Consider the following 14174-nt stretch of genomic DNA (forward strand, 5'->3'; position numbering starts at 1 on the left):
TTATAAAATATCAGGAGCTACCTCGCTGCTTCTACCATGTGGGTCATCTGTAAATGTTTGCAAAGCTGCACCTAGCCAAGAGTCCTGAGGTTTCTACTGAAACAACTGTGCTCACAGAAGACTTTTACCTATACGCGGGCATGGTTAACAGCTCACTTCAATTTCCCAAAGCTCCTCAGAGAAGGACAAAATACAGATATATATGATCCTCTTATTTCATTCCTTTATTCAGAATATGGTCAACAGCTATCAAAGGTCACTGTACTGCCAGCATCACATGGACACTGTTGGGATATGTGAAAGTACACACACACGAAACCGTAATACGTAAACGACCCTCTCTGTGTGATGAGCAACCAACAAAGACCATGTTTACGTAGAGCAAAGTGCGGGAACTAGTCAGATGGCGTCCAGCAAAAAGGCATCATGTAGGTTCCCCAACATGGCGCTTGAACTCACGACCCTGAGATCAAGACCTGAGCTGAGATCAAGAGTTGGATGCTTAACCGACTGAGCCACCCAGGCGCCCCAAGGAAGAACGAGTTTTAAGAAGAGGAGCAAGGGAGCTGAGGGGCACACCACATGTGCAGCCGAGAAAACCAGGACATGCGGTGTAGAGAAAATATATTTACTTGGCCAGGAGGAAGATGAAGAGAAGTATCTGGGCGCCAAAGGAAAGAGGCAACTTCCAAATGATACATGATTGGGTATTTAGTTGTATTTTACAAGTTGAAAACCAAGGCAGGTTATCCAAGACAACCAAAACACCATGAGGAGTGAATTTAAAAATTAAAAGAGGGGAAAGAGAATGTTGATTATTAATTACTAATATATTACAGTCCTTTACAATTTTACAAAGCATACATGCGTGAGCGCCTAACCATGAACACTACTGCTGGTGTTACGTAACCCCGGTGTTTGTAACTGCTGGTGTTTGTAACACGCGCAGCTTCAAACGTGGGTCTTACTATCCACGAGCTCCACGTCAGACAACTCATGTGAAGATGACGTGTACCAGAACAGCATCAGCACAAGGCCCGGCATCCCAGACACGACACGTCCAACACCGAACTCCTGACTTCTCCCACAACCTATGTGGGGTCCTACTGCCTCCACGCCACCTCCCTTATTCCATGCCAATTGCTGTGACCTCCCAGGGAGGACGAGACCACTCACCTACGGCCCGCACCTGCTGTTTGTTCCCTTGTCCTGGAAAGTGTCCCAGACCCTCGTGTGGCTTGCTCACTCACTGCTTTTGGGTACACGTTCAGGATCACCTCCTTGGGCAGGTCTCCCCTGAACCCACCTCCTGAAATAGCCGTCCTGCCCCAGACACCCAATCTTCAGCCCCTTGTTCTGCTTTTTTCTTCAAAGCCTGTGTCACCACCTGACAGTATCATGTCTATTTGTCATCTCTCCCCGCACCAGAATGATGGTAGAGATGGTTCTGTTCACTGCAGAATCCCCAGGGCCTGGAACAACCCACCAGGACACATAGAAGGCACAGGACAAACACTGGAGGGGGGAGGGGAGGAAGAATTGCTCCAAAGTACCCCTCTGACGGGGCCTGCGGCCAGCTGCCTGCACTATACACCCCTACTCCAAGGTCTGGCTTCTCCCAGCTCCCTCAGAGTTTTCTCCCCTCCCCTCTCATCCCTTCCCCTGCAGCTTCCAAGCCCTCCTCCCAGGCATGGCCTCCAGCCCCTCACTAACCTTTCTCTCCCACCTCCCTAAGTCATGAGAAAGTCTGCGCCTGTTCCAATCCTCAGCGTGACTTCTGGACCGTCACTTCTCCAACGTCAAAGAAAAAGCCACGGCTTTTTCTACCCAGAGCCACGGCCCACACCTTGTCACAGAGAACCTGTAACTGTTCTCTTTTCTAAAATCTGAAAATCAGGTATTCCTACCGCTGACCCAAAGCACCTGTCTGCAGTCTCTCTCCTGGCCACCGCACCTCTTTGCCTCCTGTACTCATGGAATTCATCTGAGTCACAACCTCCTTGCCGCTGAACACTATGGATAAAGCCCTTATCTTTCCTGACCTTTCCAGGGCACCCCACTCTCTTGACCTTTCTCTCCTTGAGAAGACCTCTTCCGATGACCCTTAGAACACCCCATTCTTAAGGCTGCCCCCCTCGTCCTCTTCCTGTTTCTTCTCAATCTCTTCCTCTCCTGTCCCGTAAATGCTGGTGCACCTCTGGGCTCTGTGCTCGGCTTCCTCATTTTCTCAGGCTACACACACACACAGTCTGCATTTGTTTCCATGGCTTCAGTCCATTCACGGTTCCCAAGCTTGTGAGTCACAGCTCCTTTTCTTCTTTTAACCGACACGTTCCTGAGATCACTGTAGATGCACGTGCAGTCATAAGAAATGATAGAGAGACCCTCTGTGCCCCGTACGCTTTGCCCAGCTCCCCCTCCTGGTAACATGTGGCAAATCAAAGTACGGTGTCACAACCAGGATGCCGTCACTGACATCACCCATGAATGTAACCTGGATCTCCTCAGTTTTACTGGAATTCGTTTGTGTGTGTGGTGTGTCTGTGTTCAGTCCCACACCATTTTATCACACGTGTGGGTTCACATCCACCATCACGGTCACGATACTCAACGGTTCCGATGTGCAAGGATCCCTCCTGTTGTCCTTTTGTAACCACCCGCCTCCTTCCCACGCTCCTCTCCCCACACCCATTTTTTATACAACTGGCACAGGGTTTTGAAAACTATTTGAATTCGGGGGCACCTGGGTGGTTCAGTGTCCCACTTCGGCTCAGCTCATGATCTCCTGGTTCGTGAGGTCGAGCCCCACATCGGGCTCTGTGCTGTCGCTGCAGAGCCCGCTTCAGATCCTCTGTCTCCCTCTCGGTGCCCTTCCCCAACTTGCGTTCTCTCAAAAACACACATTAAAAAATATGTAGTTGCATTTTAATCTGTCCGAGGTGAGCTTCTGGCGGCCAGTTTGGCAGAAATGGGTCTTCACCACGGAATCACTGAGGCACTGAAGAAATGGGCGCTCCGCTCTCTGCTGCACCACTAAGCTGGGGGTTACCTGGAGCCCTGGCTACAGGACGGTTTCAAAATAGAGGTTTTTGTGTTTCAGGCGCTACAGCCCAGGGCTCACCAGACACAGAATGTGGTGAACCCCGGCCCACGGCTCCCCGTATCTTCAGCAGGGACACTAGGGCACCCCGGTTCACCTGCAGCCCCTCAACACCCTCTGAGATACACTGGCAACAGCACCCATCTATCCGACACACCGCCCCTCCTGGTCTCGCAGCTGTGGTCCCAAAGCCAGTGACAGCTTCTGAGCTGTAGTTCCTATTCAGAGACCTACACGCGGCTGCTGCCTGCCATGCCTATGGGACACCCTGTGGGTGACACACTCATAATCCCATCCACTCATCGCCACCCTCCCCCCATCCTGGCCTACTCTCCTACTACTGCCCTGTTCCAGTGAAAGTCACCACCACCCCTGCCAGCCCAGGTCACTTCCCTGCTTCCCTCCACCAAAGCCATCCTCCAAACTCTGGCGTTTCTCGCTAGCACGTACCCGTCACGTCTATCCACCCGCGACCTCCATGCCACATCCCAGCACCGCTCGAAGCATGAAGGTAGCTTCCCAGAGGTTTCCGGTTTTACCCCCGTGACCGAACCAATCCTACACACCACACTCACAACACCAAGTCTGCTCATGTCACGTTTCTGCTGGAAGTTCAGCAGCATCTCCCCAGTGCCCTCTGGATAAAGTCCAAATTCCTCCCATACGGAGTATTTACTGTACGTCTACACCACCGTTGAGTTACTTGACCGAGTTCACACACCACATAGGAGGTGGAGCCAAGATCCAATCACAGGGCCCATTCACTCAAGCACTGGGCTCACCTCCTCCACCTGCCTGACAAGGGCCCTTCCGTGCTGGGCCCTGCCCCCCCTGCAGCCCCACCTCCACCTCCACCCCAGCCAGTGTCTTCCGGACCCCGACTGCACCAGGCTCCCCTGCACTAGCCTGTTCCCCTCCCTGCCGTGCAGACCTCTGCGCTCAGCTACGAGACTTGGGAGGTCTCGCCCGCACCCCGCAGTCTCGTGCACGCCGCGCTGGTCTGCACAGATCTGCGTCTTGCCTCCCCAAACCTCCACGGTCTAGTGTTGTGCTTCGTTACAAGAAGCACTAAAACATATTCTGAATGAATGAATGAATGAATGAGAAAAACGGAAGCCTTGATCCCAAACTCTGACAGGTATCAGGAAGGACTAAGGACAACTGTGACAGGAGAGGAAGTACCTTCTGTGTTATTTAATCCTCACAAACATCCCGCCAAGTAGATAGTACTGTGTCCACTTTACCTAATAAGAAACCCAAAGGGATCGAGTCCAAACGCCTGCCTTCCCTTCCCAGTTTCTTACGGCTCCTCTATAACCTTAATCCTCACTCCAGGCTTTGTTCAGATTCCCTTAGTCTTCACTGATGTGCCTGTCCTGATCCCGACTGCACCCCAGACACCATGGTACATCTAGTGGTCGTGTCCCCTTACCCTCCTCCCTCCTCTGGGCTGTGACAGCTTCCCAAACTTTGCTGGTTTTTGACGATCTTGTCAGTTCTGAGGAGCAGTGGGCAGGGATTTTGTGGAATGTTGCTCGGCTGGGCTTTGGGGGATGTTCTTAAAACCTCATGATGAGACCAGGGTCATGGTGTTTTGGGAGGAAAACCACAGAGGCCATTTTCATCCCATCCTATCAAGGGCACAGACTGTCGTACGATGGACCGCTGTCGTGGGTGCCCCCACTGCAAGGTCACTTTCCCTTCCACGCTCTAGTCTTCGGAAGGGCATCACCAGGGCAGCCCGCGCTTAAGGGCTGGGCGGGTTATGCGCCCCCTCCTTGCGGTCAGTGTCCATGTAAGTTATCTGGACTCTACACATCTGTCTTTCCCATTTGTTTATTTAGTCAGTCATTTATTTGTATCAGTATGAACTCATAGGTATTTAGTTTATGTTTTGGTTGTAATCCAGTATGACTCTACTGTGTTGCTGATCTCAGTGTTAGCAACTGGGAGTGCCTGTGCCCCTCTGCAGACCCACCCCGTGTCAGTGTGTGTGGCAAGCACTTCTTTTCTGGTACTACAAGATGCTCCAGATTTGCCTTGTGTATTGTCTGCCCCAGTTCTAGAATCAGCGGTTTCTCCAAGAAGCCCTGGTTCCTTGTGTGAGAGAATGACCCTAGAAACCAAGATCTGGGAGTGAGGTACAGATTACTCGTGAGTGCGAAACAAAAATCCACTAGAATTCTCAACAGGGAAAGGAATGCTTTTATGAACACTGCTCAAAATACACTGGTATTGCCTGTGACCATTTGCCTTGGCCAAGACTGAGCTACACACCGTTCACACTGGAACACCAGCAACACCACCTCGTATTAGCTGACGAGGTTTGGACACACCGCACAAGAAGACAGGACGACACAACGATGTGTGTATTGGAGAAAGGGTTTTTTTATTTTTCCCCCCTCTGCTTTTAATTTCCATAGAACATTTAAGGTTCTGACCTCTGTCCTGTTTGATGGTAGTTCCGAATCTTCTCGGACTACTTAGCACAGACCCATAAGGTTAAGTGCACATGTTTCCATACCTTGCAGAAAATGGGAAGTTTTGAGACTGTTTCCAAGAGGTCTTTAAACAAAAACACATCTGCCAATTAAAAATGGACTTTACAACAGACACTGTGAGGGGTGTGGAAACAGACTAACAAAAGTAAACTAGTCTGGTCTTTACTTAGATGTTTCAATTTAGATTTTTTTTTTTTTAATAGAGAGAGAGCACAAGCAGGGGAGAGGGGCAGAGGGAGAGAAAGAATCCAAGCAGGCTCCACACCCAGCACAGAGCCCGACATGGAGCTTGATCCCATGACCCTGGGATCGTGACCCGGGCCAAAAATCAAAAGTTGAACGGTCAACCAACTGAGCCACCCAGGCGCCCGAAATGATTATTCTAGTCTGCTAATCAGCATTCCTTCTTTTGGATGCTTAAAAGTAAAAAATAAACCTAAAATATGTAATATACACCTGGTGCAAACAGGGCTGGGTGGAAAAATAGCCTGTTATTTATAACAGACCTAGCAGGAGATCTTCTAAGATGAATTCGTTTTCAGAACTTGCCTGAACGATTCTTGAGCTATTCCAGCCACCCTGCCACAGGACAGTCCCTTGTCTGTCTTACCTCTCGTGGTAGATTGCAAGCACATCTCTTTCCTGCACATATTTAAAATAGAAAGATAACATGTGATGTTATTCGATGCTTGAGCTTGCCTGATCTCTCCAGAAGGTGTTAACACGAGTTTTTACGTAACTGTAACTCACACACTGCCATCTGGCTGACAGACATTGTAAGACACGAGCAATTTTAAGATCATCATGATCTGAGGAGTTAAAATGTGGTGGGGGAAAAGGATGTCAGTCTTAGAACTGATGAAACAGGTTAACAACTGAATTTGATTGCTACCACTGTGTAAGCAGTGTAAAGACAAGAACACAAGAACACTCTGAGAAATTCTAGGAAACCCTTTTCCCCCTGTACTTTTCTTCCACTTTTAACACCAAACAATACTCCTTCTTCGACATACTCAGTTTTCTCCTCGAGTTCACATCTCAGTGTGCTCTTTCCTGTGGGTTCATTAATGCAGAATCTTGCTCTAAATCTTACTGGCAGGTTTTCCTGAATTCTTACTGGCTTTGCCAAATTGATTAACCAGAATTAGCGACGATCTCTACTGGTCTGTGGGGTACAGCGCTACGGAGACGGCTCAAAGCCTGAGAAAGACGAAAGACTGGCCTCACGCTCCCAACGATGATGACCACAGCTCAACAGCCTTCATGCAAGCTCCTCTGCATGAGCACATGCTCGATAACTATGTCAGTCAAGGAACAGTTAAAGATGCAGTAAGAGAATTCCTACCTAAATAATAGTATGTAAATACCGGCATAAAATTGATGGCCTATCACTAGAAATTGCCCATTACTTGTCTGCAGATTTAATACAGGCTCAGGCATCCCTCGGTGTGTATGTGTGCAGGTGGGTAACACCTGCCTGCGTATCTGTGTCGTACATGTGCACGCTAACGGAGTAGTACAAGGGGAGAGAAGTAGCAAAAATCACAAGAAATACTTACGTTAAAAAAAAATAGTACGGGGTGCCTGGGTGGCTCAGTCAGTTTAGCGTCCGGTTTGGGCTCAGGTCATGATCTCACGGTTCGTGAGTTCGAGCCCTGCACTGGGCTCACTGCTCTCAGCACAGAGCCACCTTTGGATCCTCTGTCCCCCTCTCTCTACCCCTCCCCTGCTCGCTTGCTCTCTCTCAAAAATAAATAAACATTAAAAATATTTTTAAAAATTAGTCCAAATCTATACAATTCTATTTTGATAGACTGCTCAAACTCCTCTTACAGGCACATTTAAACTCACCTTTTCTGGAACATTTTGCGTAATGATGTCCAAATGTGACAAAACTGATAAAAATGTACAAATGCTTGTTTTAAGATTTTCTTCACCCTGGAAAAAAGTCAGATAAATAAAATAGTCATTCAAGGCTCACCGTGGCGTTGTGGGGCCCAGAACAGAGGCGGGATGTGAGGTGGCCGGGCCTGGGTGGGGATCTAGGATGAAAGGAAATAGCTTCCTAGAGCCGAATGCCAACACAACACTCAGCAGACACCACAAGGTTACAAAGGAATTTAACTGTGAAGTAAGCGGTATGGCCAAGGACACACTCACCTCAGAAGAGACGTGGGCAGCACGGGGAGGGCAGGAAGGAAAAAGAACTTGTGAGAAGTAAACATGATGCACTAAGTCTGAGGTGATGGGGAGGCAGAGGTGGTGAGGCAGAGAGATGGGGGGAGAGGGGTGGATGGTAGCAACAGGCTCAAAAGTAAGACAGGACCTTGCAGATGACTTTAGAGCCAGGACAAAAAGCTACGTAAGAGTGTTCAACTGGGGTTCAGAAACCTTCCCAATAACAGGGATTTGGAAGAACACAACATTCCAGTAATAATAAGCTGATGAACCCCAGACAGACTGGAAAGGAAAGAGACTACAGACCCTACAGTCCAGAAATTGCTCCAAAGGCAAACAAGATGATTAACCTCTTTATGCACCTGGCAGTTACTGGTCTTCCGTGTGCCAGGGATAATGCCAGAAATCAGGGGAAGCAAAATTAGATAAGGTTCCTGCCTTCAGGGACCCTCGTCTAGTGGGGAAGAAGGACAAAATCACCCAATAAAGTAAAATCCCCATTATAACAAGCACTATTTATGTGCTACAAAGACCTCTAATCAGGGGATCTCCAAACCACTCTTCCTTTAAGAAATGACACCAAGGACATGTAGGTGGAGATCTAAAGGAAGAGAAACAGTTCTGTAGATGAAGACGAGAAAGGGCAGTTCAGGTAGAGGGCACAGCTCATGCAAATAGCCTGAGAGCCAAAGGACATGTGACAGAAAAGGTCAGAGCGACACTCGGTCCCATCTGTAGCTGCCAGTGACCCCGGCTCCCCTGTGCCCATGCCCTAATGCAGGCCCCGCCCACCGTCTGAGGTTCGGTCGCACCATCTGCTTTGGCCTGTGCGTCATCAGCGAGCAGGATGCAAGCAGAAGCTGGGGAAGCACATGCACGCCACGACACGTCCTCCTGGGTTGCTCATTCCGGGAGCCCCGAGCCACCACAGAAAGAGGTCCAGCCACCTCGCCGGTCAGAAGAAGCCCGTTAGAAGTTCTAGCCCCAGCAGGCACCACATGGAGCAGAAGTGCCCAGCCAGGCCCATGTGACCCAGAATCGTGAAAAATAAAACACTGTTGCCTACCCTCATGTGTTCTGGACTGTTCTAGCAACAGAAAACGGGAGACTGTCAGTAGAAGTGTAAGAGCACCTGAGACCCGCAGGCCATTCTGAAGACTCTTGGTCTTTATTCCAAGAGCAATGTTTGAAGCAAGTGGGTAACCTGACCAAATTTTCATTCTGAAAAGCCTGCTCTGGCTTCAGCATGGAGAATGGATTCAAACGGAGGCAAGAATGGACGCAGGTGGCCCAGCGAAAGAAGGACTGCACTGGGTCACGGCGGCCTGGACCGAGACAGAATGCTAGAGACAGAAGGGAAGCAAAGGAGAAACCCTTGGGACGGAAGGGCCATAGGAGCTGGTCACGGATCAAGGTTTCTGTTCTGTGCAACTCTATGGAGGGTAGTGCTGTTCACATAGTTGGAAGATCAAGTGTGGGGAAAATTTGAGGCACATGGTGTCAGATATCCAAGTTCCAGATGATCTACAAACATTCAAGGAGAATGTCTGGAGCAGGGTGGGCTGACTTCTTCTGTAAAGGACCAAACAGTGGTCCTAAAAACGTGGTTTTGTGGGCCGCACAGACTGTTACAACCGCTGAACTCTGTCATTTGGCACAAATGTGGCCACAGACAGTATGTAAATAAATGGGCAAGGCTGTGTTCCAGTAAAACCATGAGGCCGAACTTGGCTGTAGTTTGCCAACCCCTGATTTAGCACTTAGGGGAAGGTGTCTGGAATCAATACAAATTAGCCATTACATCAGATAAGTGAAACTGTGCCTTAGATACACCTGAAACTAGAAAACAAGGAAAAATGAAGGGGGGTTAAAAAAAAAAAAAAAAAAAAAAAGGCCCAGCCTTGAGAAGCACAGACATTTAATGGTTGCATGGGAAGGGAAAGGCTGGAAAGGACACAGGAAAGAGGAAACAGAGGGACGAGAGGAACCTGGAGAGCGTGTCAATGAACCAAAACCAAGGAAGTCATCGAGAGCGTGGATGGGGCCAAAAGAAGAAAGAGCAGGGTGACGACAGACTCTGGACAGTGTCCTCTACAAAGCGACAGCACTGGACTGCAGGGTCAGCGGGAGGAAGTGGGAAACCCAGCTATGGAATACGGATGCCCCCTGCAGGAGGTCTGACTACAACACAGGAGTGAGACAGGGGGACCACAGGGGAGGGGCGGGTGGTGCAGTGCAGACATCCATAAACAATGGAGGAGACGTGAGAACATGGAAAGCAATGGAAACCATTTGGTTAAGAAGGAGAGACTGAGTACAGAAGACAGACTGAAAACAGAAGGTTCCTGAGAAGGCAGGGGAAGAGGAGCCAGAGAAAAAGCAGAAGAATGATCTTCAACAAAGATTCAGGTCCTTTATGATACAAGGAGGGAAGAAGTCTCAGATGGATACGGACACAGGCAAATGTGTACCGCTGTGGAGAAGGTAAAGGTATCCCTGTGTGAAGACTTCTGTTTTCTCTAAAAAATAAAAGTTGAGGTCCTTGGCTTCCAATAAAGGAAGAAAAGGGTGTAGTGGATATTTGCCTTCTATCTATCTGAATTTGGGTATCTATCCTGAATCCCCTTCCGAGTTTAGGAAATTCTCCCACCTTATAGGTCTTGTGGGAAGCGAAAAATGCCTCATACATTCCTCTTCCCAGCCTCTTGGCAGCTAAAGAGAAGGTACCTGAGACTTGGATCCAGAAGCATCCACCCTGCACTCTGAATCGAGAACTCTTAACCCATAGGGGCAAAGCCCATAGAGGCAATAGGCGTACAACAGGTTAGATGGCACGTCACCTCCGGTGGGGTAAACCAACGTCCGCCAATGGACCAGCTCCATGGCATGGCTATGGTGCAGCTGTGGGCCGTTCAACCTCCTTTATTCTTATTTTCCAGCTTTCTGGGCATTCTGCATACCTCCTGACTCCCTGCTCCTCCTCTGCTTAAGTCCCCACCCCCCCGCTTCTTTTTTGAGAGCGAGCGAGCACGTGCATGCACAAGACAGTGGGGGTGGGGCATGGAGAGAGGGAGAGAGAGAATCCCAAGTAGGCTCCAAGCCCAGCACAGATCCCAATGCAGGGCTCAATCTCATGAACCGTAAGATGATGACCTCAACCAAAATCAAGAGTCAGATGCTTAACCAACTGAACCACCCAGGTGCCCAAAGTCCCTTCCTGATTCAATCAAAAGTTGTTTTATTTGCTTACAAGGAATACCCCTGACTGATATCCAGAGAAAGAGACCTGAAGACAAGATACAAGGTCTGAAAGCTCTTTATGAAGAGAGAGACTGAACTAAGTGGAAAAACGTCACAGAACTGCTGGCATTGCTGGGGCTACAGGAGAGACAGGATGTCTCAGAAGGACACCAGAGCCAACCTGCCTTTCCTGAGACTTCCTGAGGCAGAGCCTCCCCACCGGAGAGCAGACAAAGTAGACGACATTAATAAAGCAGCAGACAGGGGAAGCAATTCAAGGGAAAATGATGGAGTGTTTTTCTTAGTTCCACGTACACGAAAAGGGGAAGGCGGAGCCAGACGGGGAATCTCACAACAGCGAAAAAGAACGCAGCTTCGGAAATTAAATGGAGTTTGAATTAAAGCTATGTCGTTTCTTTTTTTAAAATTTTTTTTTAACATTTATTTATTTTTGAGACAGACAGAGACAAAGCGTGAACAGGGGAGGGACAGAGAGAGAGGGAGACACAGAATCTGAAGCAGGCTCCAGGCTCTGAGCTGTCAGCACAGAGCCCGACGCAGGGCTCAAACTCACGGACCGTGAGATCATGACCTGAGCCGAAGTCGGACGCTTAACTGACCAAGCCACCCAGGCACCCCTAAAGCTATGTCATTTCTTACTGGTGTGACAAGTCAATCTCTCTGAACTTCAGTGTCTTCCTAAGTAAATTGTAAGAAAAAGAAACAAAAAAAAAAAAAAGAAAGAAAAGAAAAGCCCGACAGATCTTTCAGGCTGAAGGAGCAGGATGAAGGAGCCCCTGGCTTTAGGGACACGTGGGTTTCAAGCGAGGAGACTGGGAGAAAAGAACGAGAGAAAGGAGATCGATATCAGGGAAAGGTGCTATCATCAGGCCAGGTTTACACGTGGATCGGAAGTGACCCTGTGAGAAAGCCTGGCCGGTCGCTGGAGGGGCAGGGAGCCACACACATGGGTTTAGAGAGCAGGGTGCAGAAAGAGAAGCACCAGGGGCTGAATAAGGATTCTTCTTGTTCTCATACTGAGAGATTTCAGTTTATTCCAAACAATGTGGATGGGGCGTTCTTGTATAGATCTCTTCTCTTCTTTATTAACAAATGTTTGTATTTGAGTACAGCTGACACATCACATTACATTAGTTTCAGGGATTAAAGTTCCTAGTGACTCCACGTGTTTATACATTATGCTTTGCTCACCACGAGTGTAGGATTCTTAAGATAAAACCAAGTGTGAGGGTTGAGGGAAGGAAAGGGAACACATCAAAGAAACAGGGAAGCCGTCCATCAACCTGACAGGGAAGGGGCCACATGGTTCACTGCAGCGGACGTCAGCTGTAGAGAAAGCAGGTGCCAGCACGAAACGTAAGGAAGACGGAGACAGAGAAAAAGGCGGTCTGGAGCTGCGAATGAAATCCTCAGTATAGGATTTCTGAAAACGTCGTTGACCACAGTCATTTACGTAAAGGAAGAGAGGAGGGCAAAGTTCACACATCCGAAAGTGTAATTCAGGCATGCCTGGGAAACACCACAGGCTTCAGGCTTGGTTCTGGACCATCCCAACAAAGCAAGTATCACAATAACAGGGGTCAAGCAACTTTTTTGGTTCCCCAGTGCATATAAAGGTGACATTTACTAGACTCCATCTACACCAGACTATAGTAGACTATGAAGTGTTTGGTAGCCATTATGCCTAAAAATGCAATGTGCATACTTTAATTAAAAAATACTTCACTGCTGGGGCGCCTGGGTGGCTCAGTTGGTTAAGCGTCTGACTTCAACTCAGGTCACGATCTCGCGGTCCATGAGTTTGAGCCCCGCGTCAAGCTCTGGGCTGACAGCTCAGAGCCTAGAGCCTGCTTCCAGTTCTGTGTCTCCCTCTCTCTCTGCCCCTCCCCCATTCATGCACTGTCTCTCTCTGTCTCAAAAATAAATAAACGTTAAAAAAAAATTAAAAAAAAAAATTTCACTGCTGAAAAATGCTAACCATCACCTGGGCTTTCGGCAAAAGCCAAAAATCACCATAGATCACCATAATAAATGTGATAATGAAAAAGTCTAAAATATGGTGAGGATTACCAAAATGCAAACACAGAGCCCCACTGTGACTAAGTGCTGTTGGAAAAATGGCACCAGGAGACGTGCTGGATGCAGGGTTACCACAAACCTTGCGTTTGTCTGGATCGCGGTGTCTGTGCAACGTAACAAAGCAAATCACAACAAAATGAGGGGTGGCTGCAGTAAGGGAAAGATGGCACTAAGACAATGGCTGGACAGAAGAAAAGTCAACAGAAGAAGAATGAAGAATGAAGTCCCCCTAAAATACAAATAAGGATGGGGACAGATGTGACAAAGACAACAATTTCTTCCCCTGAAACAGAAAGGAAGAGTCATAGGGTAGACCTATTTTTAATTTTTTGAGGAACCTCCACACTGTAAAAATTAAAAATAGATCTACCCTATGACCCAGAAATAGCACTGCTAAGAACTTACCCAAGGGATCCAGGAGTGCTGATGCATAGGGGCACTTGTACCCCAATGTTTATAGCAGCATTTTCAACAGTGGCCAAATTATGGAAAGAGCCTAAATGTCTGTCAACTGATGAATGGATAAAGAAGTTGTGGTTTATATACACAATGGAATACTACGTGGCAATGAGAAGGAATGAAATATGGCCTTTTGTAGCAACATGGATGGAACTGGAGAGTGTTATGCTAAGTGAAATAAGTCATACAGAGAAAGACAGATACCATATGTTTTCACTCTAAGCGGATCCTGAGAAACTTAACAGAAGACCATGGGGGAGGGGAAGGAAAAAAAAAAAAGGTTAGAGAGAGAGGGAGCCAAAACATAAGAGACTCTTAAGAACTGAGAACAAACTGAGGGTTGATGGGGGGTGGAAGGGAGGGGAGGGTGGGTGATGGGCACTGAGGAGGGCACCTGTTGGGATGAGCACTGGGTGTTGTATGGAAACCAATTTGACAATAAATTTCATATTAAATAAATAAATAAATAAATAAAATAGAACAGTTATAACTGGACTGTAATAAAAGTTATATGAATGTGGTCTCTCCCCCCGCCTCCCAAAAAAAAAGAAACAGAAAGGAAGAGACAGAAAGATACGTTGAGGAAGGAAGGTATC

At 48.0% G+C, this 14174-nt stretch overlaps 1 protein-coding gene across 2 annotated transcripts in view; it reads right to left on the reverse strand.

Annotated features, from left to right (window-relative positions):
- Window positions 1-14174, reverse strand: part of TARBP1 (tRNA guanosine 2 -O-methyltransferase TARBP1) — a 90277-nt gene that overhangs the window by 12714 nt on the left and 63389 nt on the right. For both annotated transcript variants that reach the window (XM_060642845.3, XM_060642848.3), the window contains exon 23: window positions 7453-7539. In XM_060642845.3, the coding sequence (XP_060498828.3) occupies window positions 7453-7539 (87 nt within the window). The remainder of the gene's footprint in view (window positions 1-7452; window positions 7540-14174) is intronic.

Source organism: Panthera onca, chromosome D2 (assembly GCF_046562875.1).
Source record: "Panthera onca isolate mPanOnc1 chromosome D2, mPanOnc1 haplotype 2, whole genome shotgun sequence".
NCBI classification, from domain to species: domain Eukaryota; kingdom Metazoa; phylum Chordata; class Mammalia; order Carnivora; family Felidae; genus Panthera; species Panthera onca.